This window comes from Notamacropus eugenii, chromosome 6, assembly GCF_028372415.1.
Source record: "Notamacropus eugenii isolate mMacEug1 chromosome 6, mMacEug1.pri_v2, whole genome shotgun sequence".
In the NCBI taxonomy this organism is placed as follows: Eukaryota; Metazoa; Chordata; class Mammalia; order Diprotodontia; family Macropodidae; genus Notamacropus; species Notamacropus eugenii.
The window spans coordinates 364,186,670-364,198,603 of NC_092877.1; the positions used below are offsets into that span (position 1 = coordinate 364,186,670).

Sequence of the window (11,934 nt, forward strand, 5' to 3'; positions counted from 1 at the left end):
TGGTGCTATAGACAGAGCAGAATTTCTTATAGACCTGGTCCATCTTGGATCCCATCCAAGAAGGTTTAATTACTAACTGAGCAAAAGAACCGTATTATAAGATGATCTTGGGAATGAGACAGTCCTATAGCATAGACCTTGAGGAGAGCATTATATGTGAGTCCCCACCATAAACATAGGGGGAAGGGGGTAGGAGGGGGAACACTTAGTAATAAAAGTGTTATGTCACTTCTAACCCATTTAATGATCTTCTGATTTCACCTTCTGGGCATTTTTAGCCCATCCTATTAACATTCACCAGCTCTACCTCAATGCCTACTAAAGATTTTTATGGAACACTTGCTGGAAGTGTTGAAAGCTAATAGATCAAATAAAGCTTTCAGCTTTATTCCTTCTTTCATTCTTTTAGTGTGGGAGGAGAATAATTAAAGCATGGAAGCTGCTGTATAAATGTGTTATTAATAATATCATTATCATGAATTATTATTATATCAGACTTTTTAATTCCCCAAAGTTCATGGACTCAGGAAAGCCCAGAACAGAGATCCAGAGGTAGAGGGGATCTCACAAGGCTTCTGGTCCAGCCAACCTCTGTCATTTTACAGAGGAAGAATCCAAGATCCAGAGAAGATAGGTGATGTGCCCAAGGTCACACAAGTTTCAGAACCAGGATTTTGTCCCAGATTCTCTAACTCCAAATCTGGCTCACTCTACACTATAATGAAAAATTAAAGTCATTTCCTACCTGAGAAGCATTAACAGCCAACCAAGAAGTGCCATCCAAGTCTATTTTGATCCTGTTTCCTGGCTTATTTTTAACTGGTGAATTGAGTTGGTGGAACAGATTGCCACTTGACAGCTGTAGCAACATAAGCCCTTGGTGTTTCTGCTCAGCTGAGAAAGGACAAGCTGCTCCAAGGACTATTCTTGGCATGTCTTCCCTCTGTTCACTAATACTTTCACCTCCTTACTCCCCCAAGCTCGTCTACTTTAGCACCATCAATATACTTCCATTGCCAGTGGCTACTTCTCCTTTTTCTACTTCCTGTGGAGTCCAGGCTTGAAAATAAGGATTGGCCCCCAAGTTACAAGTCAATCAAAACACTAACTGATATTATGGGAGGCTGAGTAGAAACTGGGCCACATATCTACATGAAAACTATATATCAGGTCAAAAACTAATGTTATTTTGGATCACTTTTTAGCAGAAATTTACTGCTCAATCACTCTACCTTATATAGGGGATCATATACTGAACTTGGAGTCAGGAGAGATCTATGTTAAATACTAGCTCTGGTGTGTACTGGCTATGTGGCCAGGGGACACTTCACTTAACCTCCACTGCCTCATCAGCAAAATAGGCATAATACCTGTAGTATCTGCCCTACAGGGCTGATGTGAAGCTCAAATAATAGAATAGGTATTAATGACTTTGCCAACTTTAAAGTTCTATGTAGGGGTAGGGCCAGGATGAAGAAACAGAGTCAGCAACTGAGCTGAATATTCCTTAAAATGAGTCAAATCTAATTTTAGAGTGGCAGAGCCGACAAAAGTTCAGGGTGAGACATTTTTCCTCTTCAAGACAAGATAGGAGCTCAGAAGAAGAGGTCTGTGATACTGGGTTGGAAGCTAGTCTGGAACATAAGTGGACCTAACATAAAATGGAAGGGGATAGCAGAATGGGTTGGAAATCAGAATTCAACAATATACTGTTTACAAGAAACACACCTGAAACAGAAAGACACACAGAGTTTAAGGGGCTGAAGTAGGATCTATTGTGCTTGAGCTGAGGTTTAAAAAAAAGGCAAGGGTAGCAATCATGATCACAAAGGAAAAGTGAAAATGCTTCTAATTAAAAGATATAATCAAGGAAACTACATTTTGCTAAAAGATATTATAAAAAATGAAGTAATATCAATACTAAACATATAGGCACCAAATGGAAGAGAATCCAAATTCTTCAAGGAAAAGTTAAATTAGTCACATAGGAAGTAGAGAGCAAAATGATACTAGTGGGAGACCACAATTTTCCCCTATCCAAATGAGATAAAATCTAACCATAAAAATAAATAAGAAAGAAGTTAAGCAATGAATAAAATTTTAGAAAAGTTAGATACAGTAGACCTCTTGGGAAAACTAAATGGGAACAGAAAGGAGTACACCCTTTTCTCAACTGTACATAGAACCTTTACAAAACTTGACATGTATTGGGCCCTAAAACCTTCACAAACAAATGCAGAAAAACAGAAATATTAAATGCATACTTTTCAGACCACAATGCAATAAAAATTATATCCCATTAAGAGTCTTGTAAGCATAGATTAAAAATTAATTGGAAACTAGAGAATCTACTCGTGAAAGATGAATGAGTCAAAGACAAAGTTATAAAAACAATCAATTTTTACATTAAAGATAATGACAACCATGAGACAACACATCAAAATTTGTGGGATGCAGCCAAAGCAGGGCTTAAGAGAAAATTTATATCTCTAAATGTTTACATCAATAAAAAAAAAGAAGAGCAAAACAATTAATTGAGCAAGCAATTTAAAAGACAGAAAAAAACAAATTTAAAATCCCCAATTAAATGCCAAAATAGAAATCCTGATAATCAAAGGAAAGACTAATAAAATTAAAAGTTCAATGACCATTAAATTTACAACTAGCAGTTGGTTTTATGGGGAAGAAAAACAGTAAAATAGATAAACTGTGGTTGATTTGATTTTTTTAAAAAGAAAAAAGAAAACCAAATTTCCAGTATCAAAAGTGAAAAGTGAGTGCATCACCATTGAAGATGAAATTAAATCAATTATTAGGAGTTATTCCAATTATATGCCACTAAAACTGATGATCTAAGTGAAATATATAAAAATTTACTGGGTTTACAAAAATGTGAATTGTCCAGATTAACAGAAAAAGAAGAAATAGAATCCTTAACCTTATTTTAGTGTTTGAAAGTCAAATTTTCTATTCAGCTCTGGTCTTTTCTTCAAGAAAGCTTGAAAGTCCTCTATTTCATTGAATTGTCATTTTTTTCCCCTGAAGTATTATACTCAGTTTTGCTGGGTAGGTGATTCTTGGTTTTAATCCTAGTTCCTTTGGCTTCTGGAATATCATATTCCAAGTCTTCCAATCCCTTAATGTAGAAGCTGCTAGATCTTGTGTTGTCTTGATGGTATTTCCACAATGCTCAAATTGTTTCTTTCTGGTTGCTTGCAATATTTTCTCTTTGATCTGGGAACTCTGGAATTTGGCTACAATATTCCTAGGACTTTCTCTTTTTGGATCTCTTTCAGGAGGTGATCAATACATTCTTTCAATATTTATTTTGCCCTCCAGTTCTATAATATCAGGTCAATTTTCCTTGATAATTTCATGAAAGGTGATGTCTAGGCTCTTTTTTTTTGATCATGGCTTTCAGGTAGTCTCATAATTTTTAAATTGTCTCTCCTGGATCTATTTTCCAAGTCAGTTGTTTTTCCAATGAGACATTTCACATTATCTTCCATTTTTTCATTCTTCTGGTTTTGTTTTGTAATTTCTTGGTTTCTCATAAAGTCATTAGCTTCCATCTGCTCCATTCTAACTTTTAAAGAACTATTTTCTTCAGTGAACTTTTGGACCTCCTTTTCCATTTGACTAATTCTGCTTTTTAAAGCATTCTTCTCCTCATTGGCTTTTTGGACCTCTTTTGTCATTTGAGTTAACCTATTCATAAAGGTGTTATTTTCTTCAGCATTTTTGGGGTCTCCTTTAGCAAGCTGTTGACTTGCTTTTCATGATTTTCTTGAATCACTCTCATTTCTCTTCCCAATTTTTCTTCCACCTCTCTTACCTGATTTTCAAAATCCTTTTTGAGCTCTTCCATGGCCTGAGACCACTGCATATTTATTTTGGAGGTTTGGGTTTCAGAAGCCTTGACTTTTATGTCTTTCTCTGATGGTAAGCATTTTTCTTCCTCCTCTGAAAGGATGGAAGAAAATACCTGTTCACAAAGAAAGTAACCTGCTATAGTCTTATTGTTTTTCCCTTTTTTGGGCATTTTCCCAGCCAGCTACTTGACTTTTGAGTGTTTTGTCAAGAGGAGAGTATACTCTGGGAACCTGTAAATTCTCAGTTTCTCCAAGGTGGCCAAATCAACCTGGTGTGCACTCTGGTCTGAGAGCTACCAAATCTTTTCTGCCCAGGATCTGCAAGTAGAATTCCCTTTCCAGAGCCTCCACCAGCTCCACCACACCAGCCAACATTCTTCCTCTCCCCAGGGCTACCACTCAGGGCTGAGACTCAGATCAGCAGCTCAATTCCTCTAGGGGCTTTAGGCCAAGGGTTCCAAAAATAGATGCTGCTGCTGCTGTAGCTGCCATAGCAGCCACTACCTGGGGCTGGGCTAGGGGAGGAATATGCTCCCTTCTTATCCAGGTGAAAAATGTTTCTCACTGACCTTTGAAGCTGTCTTTGGCATTTGTGGGTTGAGGGATCTGAGAACCACAGCTGTTGCTGGGGATTCCACCCCTGAGGTCTGTTTCAGTCCTGTTCCTGCTGGTCCTGCAGGGCCAAGGCTGGGCTGGGCTGCATGGGCTGCACTCCACTCCACACCCCATGTGATAGACTTTTTCTTTTGGCCTTTCAGGCTACCTTGGGCTGGAAATCTCTTTCACTCTGTCATTTTGTGGCTTCTGCTGCTCTAGAATTTCTTTAGAGTCATGTTTACAGATATTTCATGGGCTGTGGGGAAAGAACTAGAGTATGAGTGTCTTTCTACTCTGCCATCTTGGCCCTTAATGCTATTTTAGAAAAAGAAGTTGAACAAGCCATAAATGAACTCCCAAAGAAAATTCCCCAGGACAAAATGGATTTAGAAGTGAATTCTACAAAACATTTAAAGAAAAATGAAGCCTAATACTATATAAAGCATTTGAAAAAATAGGTAAAGAAGTTCTTACCAAATTTCTTTTATGATTCAAAAATGGTGTGATATCTAAACCAGGAAGAGAAAAACAAAAAAAGAAAACTGTAGACCAATTTCCCCAATGGATATTGATGCAAACATTTTAAATAAATACTAGCAAGGAGATTACAGCAATCTATCACAATGATCATACACCATGACCAGGTGGGATCTATGCCAGAAATGCAGGGCTAATTCAAGAGTAGTTAAGCACCATATTAATATCATCTATTATTGGACCACAGTTATAAGCACACCCTCTTCCCATCCTCTGTATGATTCATTTTTCATGAAATTATAGATTTAGATCTGAAAGGGACTGTAAGGGCTGGCCACCTCCTTCATTTTACTAATGAAAAAATGAGGCCCTGAGGGGTTAACAGATGTGCCCAAGATTACAGAAAGAGTGGCAGAGTTTGAACCCAGGTCCCCTGACTCCAAAACATGCATTCCTCCCACAATTGTCCTCTTGTTTGGGAGACAACAAATGCACCTAGAAGCCTGGTTAAGAGAGAGTCAAGTGAAACAAAACCAAAAGAAACAAATTTCTGAATTTTAGAATTTCAGCCACTGTGGTGCCTGGGTAGAGAAAAAAAATGGAAGCAATGAGGCCAATTTGGAATTCCTCAAAATATCCCAGTGTGAGCCTGTGCTACCTACAGGCAGGCCAGCTGGAAAGTATTCACAAGCATTCACACTAAAGAAAGCCACATAACTTATTTCAGATCATTGGTGAAGTCCAAACCCCTCACTTTATAGATGAGGAAACAGAAGCCCAGAGAGGGACAGCAACCTGAACGCGGTCACACAGCTAGGAAATGTCAGAGCCTAGCTCTCCAACTCAAAGTACAGCCCACTCTTTTTCAGAACATTGACTGCTCTTTACTGTATTCCATATTTGATTCTAGTCAAGAAGCCTTTACTGATGCCCTGCTATGTGCCGGGCACTGTGTTAAGCACAAGACTCAGAATATGCTTGCCTTAGTTGGGGAATCTTGGGATCTTGTTATGTATTTTCTCTTTTACAATAATCAGGGTCTTCCTCACAGAGTGCCTTGTCTCTAGGTCATTGGAAGTACATCCCACAAATACTGAACACAAACTCACAAGGATAATAAGGGAGCTGTCATGTTGTGTGTGCCCTTCCCTGATAATGGGGCAGGAGGGTTAAATGAGAGCCATACATTTGATTTCAGCCAGTATTCCTGACCTCCACCCTGGCCAAATATTGTCCCAAAGCCAAGAACCAGTGGCCAATTTCAATTTCACTTCCTCCCCTTTCACCTACTCACTGATCTCCTGAGTAAGAGGCACATGAGGAAGATGAAAGATCCAAAAAGCAGGAAGCAGAGAGAAGAAAATTAAGACCATTGGAATTAACAAGCAGCTGGGCAGCCACCCTCAGGTTTTGGGGGTAGGAATGCCCTGTTCTTCCTCTCAGGATGCCTAGTGTCTCACCAAAATAGGACAATCATAAGTGGTTGCAGGATTGAATTATTTGGGATTCAGAATTTTTCTCCAGACCCAATCCTCCTTTGCATCACCAAAAATAGAGAATCAACTCATCAGGTTGTAGAGTCCAAAGAGACCTCAGAAGCCACCAAGCTGACCCCACCTTTGTATTTTTGCAAAGAGGGTAAGTTACTTGCCCAGGATCACATAGCTAAATAAGTGTCTGAGACAGGATTCAAACTCAGGTCTTTGTGACTCCAGGTCTAGCATTCTATCCACTATACTACCTGACTACTTTGCAAAATTTTATAAGGATCATAAAAGGTCTTGTAAGTCTAAGATTTGGCACAATTATTTTTCCTTTGGTCAGGAAGTCTAGACCAGTGATGTTATCAGTGTAGAACAACACATTTTTTGAGGAAATTCCACCAGCTAGGCATCACAGAGGCTCTTCTTATGAACTTGGAGTCAGGAGGAACTGAGTTTAAATCTGGTCTTGGGTACTTAGCAGTTGTGTGACTCTGGGCAAGTCATTTCTGTTTGCCTCAGTGTCCTCAGCTATAAAAGGATTATAATAGCACCTACCTCCCACAGTTGTTACGAAGATCAAAATATGTGAAGTACCTTGCAAACCTTAAAACATTATATAAATGCTTGTTGTCATCATCATCATCATGATTGCTAACATATAAGAAGATATTACAGTAGAAAGATATTGACGCACCTGTTCTGCAATGATAACGTCTGAATTATCTATTACTACTACCCAGCGTGTCCCCAAAGTCTTGGTTAGTTGAAATTTTGATAGCTATTAAAATACCAGAAAAAAACATTGGCTCTGAAACCAGAAGTCCTGGGTTCAAATCTAGCCTCACTTACTTACTGTCTCTATGACTTTAGATAAGTCCCCTCTTTATACTTCAGTTTCCAGACTTGTAATGTGACAGTACAAATTAAACCGAGGTACAAAATTCTGGACAAAATCCATTTATTAGTTAGGCTAGCTATAGCCGGTAAATTGAGTCAATGATCTTCTCAATAACCAGAGACCTTGAGTGAGACTGATATGGTCTTTTATAACAATTATCAAGATAACAAAGCAAAATCCCAAACAACAGAGGTGTGTCTTCTTCTGGTTGGCTATCCATAACATTGTCAGAATTGAGATCACGTTATGTGAGCCTCCCCTTGTGAAACCCCCTTAACTGTAGCCAACACATGGCACAAGACAAAGGCTCACAGAGATGAGAACTGCTACAATAGTTTAAATGATGAGATTTGATCTTTAAGATGAATCAAGTTTCTCTGGAAAGTGGGTGATGGGTGAGGTTACAAAGGGGGAGTCAAGTACAAGACAAATGTTTGACCTTTAGGCAAGTTTCTCTGTGATGTGGGTAGGGGGTGAAGATTATAAAAAGAAGGAAACATAAAAGAGAGTGTCAAATCTAGATAGACTAAGCCTTAAAAATAGAATTAAAATCAGTTTTCAATTTTACTTTTCCTTCCTTTGATTCCTGGGAGGCCATACTTAGCCTAATTAGAATTAGCTTAATTAGGGTTTCAAATCAAGGTAAAATAATTTATTTAAGTTATAATTAAAGTATAATAAAAATAATGTATTTCTATCACTCTGTAATGTTTAGTAAAGCTAAGGCAATGATCATGGAAGCAAAAACACTGTGAAAAAGGGGTTAATATTTCTGCTTTGTTCTAATATTGTTCTAATTCCCAATGCAGGGAAATAGAGACTAAACAAATTTTATCCCAGATATTCTACTTTAACAGGACTAACCTGAAAAGAAATGAGCCCAAAATCATGAGACTTAATCCTATAACAATTAAATCTTTAATCTTTGAGACCACCCACAACTGATGCATTGACAAATTCCATCGGGGCAGTGCCTTTCAGTAAGCAGGTCTTACAGAGACAGCAGCCTATGGGAAAGGAATGATAGGTAAGGGCAAACATTCAATTTCTTTCCTAGTAATCCATTCCCAATGTCCATTTTTTCAGCACATCCTATCAAAGCTCAGATGTCTCATGCAGTCCTCTGGTTTCTGAAAACATTTCCTCCGGCATTCTGGAATGAGCTTGTTATCAGAGCTACTCTGAAGGGAGGATCTTCTCCTAGAAGTTCTTCTTCTCTGGTCCAGGTTACTTGTAGAGAATCTGAGATAATTCTGCTACAAGACATAATACAATTTAGTATAGCCACTTAGATTTTGCTTTGTCAATAACTCATTCATGGGGTGAAAACCAGCTCAAACTTTAGAATTCTAATGATAACTCCACAGATCAATAAGGAGAACATCACATTAGAAACCCACAGTTGGTGTGAAACTTCAGGGAATTTAAGTTTTGCTGTTTCTGCCTTTATCTAAACCCTGTACGCGATACAGACATCGCTGCCAGCAGGCTCAAAGAAGAATCTTAAAAAGAATCCAGGAGGACAATGACTTGTAAAATGAGCATTTATGGTTACAGATTTAATATTTACCAATAAGTTAACATGTAAATTGAGGTAGAGTGCCTTCCTAAATTGACACCGACTATTATCATTTAACTTTATAAAGACTGGGATTCATTAATTTCTTTTTTTTATTTCAACCTCACAAAGAGAAAAACTTCAGTTTTACTACTTGTAACTGACCAGTGATGTAAAATAGCAAATTGTTGCATTGACATATTTTAAAAATTTAAATAAACAACTGAGAAATCAAAAGCTACATATTTTAAGGTACCACAGATGACAGAATTCTGAAACCTTTTAAATTAAGTGGAAAAAATTCTTGGTTTATGTGGAGGGTGAACAACACAATTTTGTATATAAAGTCTTGAACTTATTCGTAGAACTTATTATTACAACATGCTCAAGACCTGAATAGCCCATTAGAATCATTTATATTTGACATATATAATCATCTGATCTTGTTGCTTTCCCAAAATTTTCTATTCTAGGTAACTCCTCCCACAATTCTAATTTACCACAAGTATCCTATTTAGTTTCAGAACAAAATTTCACTCAAATCAAATTGCATTTTTAATCACTAATAGTAACACTTAAAATCTAAAAAAAAAAAAAAAAAAAAAACAGAACATTCCCAGGGATCATTAGTTGGCAATTCTTCAAAACTTAGAACCCACTGTTATCAACTAGCTCAGTTTCAAAGATTAGTAGAGAGAGCTAGGAAGGATGCAGGCTGCTGGCTAGCATGAATGAAAGGGCTTGTTTGTGATTTTGTTTAAGAGAGCCTGTTTGTGGCAGCCCAGCACAGTCACACAGCACAGCATAGCATGAGCTGTGCCGTGGCAAGGACAGGACTGGAGCCATCTGTAAGGCACCACCAGCAGCAGCTGCGGGTCCCAGATTCCTCACCTCACAAATGCCAAAGACAGTTTCAGGGGTCAATAAGAAAGCTTATTCACTTGGCTGAGAAGGGAACACAGGGGTCTAGCCCCGGCCTCAGGCAGTGACAGCTTCCATTGTTGGAGCCCTGGCCTAAAGCCTCCTGGAGAATTGAGCAGTTGATCTGATCTCAGCACTCAGTGGCTGCCTGGGGGTAAAGAGGAGTACTGGGGTGATGGAAATGGTGGAGGTTCTGGAGAGGGAATCCTGCTGACAGACCAGAACACAGGTCTGGAGAGGAATAAACTTCTCTACCTTGATTGTGCCACCTTGGAAGAACTGAGAACTTATAGATCTGCAGAGTATACCCTCCCCTTGACAAAGAACTCAAAAGTCAAGCGACTGGCTGGGAAGATGACCAAAAAAGGGAAAAAAGAATAAGACAACAGAAGGTTACTTTCTTGGTGAGCAGGTAATTTCTTCCATCCTTTTGGATGAGGAGGAGCAATGCATGCCATCAGAGGAAGACCAAGGGGCCAGGGCTTCTGCATCCAAAACTTTCAAAGTGAATGTGCAGTGATCTCAGGCCATGGAAGATCTCAAAAAGATTTTGAAAATCAAGTAAGAGAGGTGGAAGAAAGGTTGGGAGGAGAAATGAGAGTGATGCAAGAAAATCATGAAACGTGAGTCAACAGCTTGCTAAAGGAGATCCAAAGAAATGCTGAAGAAATTAACACCTTTAAAAATAGACTAACTCAAATGACAAAAGAGACCCAAAAAGTCAATGGGGAGAAGAATGCTTTAAAGAGCAGAATTAGCTTTAAAGAGCAGAATTAGCCAAATGGAAAAGGAGGTTCAAAAGTTCATTGAGGAAAATAGTTCTTTAAAAATTAGAATGGACCCTTTTCAGTCCCAGCTGTAGCAAGGGGCTGTGTGCAGGCGGCAGCGACTTCCCCAGCCTTCGGCCCTCTCTCACTCGGCTTTCTTTCTCCAACTCTGACACCTTCCCCCTCGGTAACCATGATGGAGCAGGCCATCTCCTTCGCCAAGGACTTCCTGGCCAGTGGCATCGCCGCTGCTATCTCCAAGATGGTGGTGGCCCCCATCAAGAGAGTCAAGCTGCTACTGCAGGTGCAGCATGCAAGTAAACAAATTGCTGCAGATAAGCAGTACAAAGGCATTGTGGATTGTATAGTCCGAATTCCTAAGGAACAAGGGGTGCTTTCCTTCTGGTGGGGTAACTTAGCAAATGTCATCAGATATTTCCCCACCCAGGCCCTTAACTTTGCCTTTAAGGATAAGTATAAGCAGGTGTTTTTGGGAGGAGTGGACAAGCACACACAGTTATGGAGGTATTTTGCTGGCAATCTTGCCTCTGGTGGTGCAGCTGGAGCCACTTCTCTCTGCTTTGTCTACCCCTTGGATTTTGCAAGAACCCGCTTGGCAGCTGATGTTGGGAAATCTGGCACTGAGAGGGAATTCCAAGGCCTGGGAGACTGCCTTGTGAAAATCACCAAGTCTGATGGAATCCGTGGCTTGTATCAAGGTTTCAATGTCTCAGTGCAGGGTATCATTATCTATAGAGCAGCTTACTTTGGCATCTATGATACAGCAAAAGATATGCTCCCAGATCCCAAGAACACTCATATTGTGATAAGCTGGATGATTGCACAAACAGTGACTGCTGTAGCAGGTGTGGTGTCTTATCTCTTTGATACAGTAAGGCAGCTAATGATGATGCAGTCGGGGCGCAAAGGAGCTGATATCACATACACTGGGACAATTGACTGCTGGAAGAAGATTGCTAAAGATGAGGGTGGCAAAGTTTTCTTCAAGGGTGCCTGGTCCAATGTTCTTAGAGGCATGGGTGGAGCTTTCATGCTTGTCCTGTATGATGAATTGAAGAAAGTAATCTAAGTACATCCTAACTAGGAACCAGTGAATATAGATCGTGTAGAATACTTAACCATAGTTAGCCTTTGGCACCATTGACTTTCAAGAAATTCCTGTTGTCTTTTTATCCAGGCCAGATCATGTTTTGTAGGGGAACCAGAAAAAGCTCTTAGAAAAAGGGACTCATTTATTGTGATCCATTATTCACACAGTGGAACTGATGATGATTCAGTATATTGATTATATGGTTTTTGGGAAAATAACAGTTTCTGTGGGTCCAAGGAGGCAGATCAA

The 11,934-nt window shown here is 39.2% G+C and overlaps 1 protein-coding gene across 1 annotated transcript; it reads left to right on the forward strand.

Annotated features, from left to right (window-relative positions):
* The first annotated feature begins 10,767 nt into the window (after window positions 1-10,767).
* On the forward strand, window positions 10,768-11,673 carry LOC140510174 (ADP/ATP translocase 3-like). The gene has a single exon (XM_072618569.1). The coding sequence runs from the start codon at window positions 10,768-10,770 to the stop codon at window positions 11,662-11,664; it is 897 nt and encodes a 298-aa protein (XP_072474670.1). The 3' UTR covers window positions 11,665-11,673.
* Window positions 11,674-11,934: the final 261 nt, after the last annotated feature.

Bases quoted from the DNA above. Each gene is read 5' to 3' on its own strand.
- LOC140510174 (XM_072618569.1), top strand. From the start codon at position 10,768: ATGATGGAGCAGGCCATCTCCTTCGCCAAGGACTTCCTGGCCAGTGGC.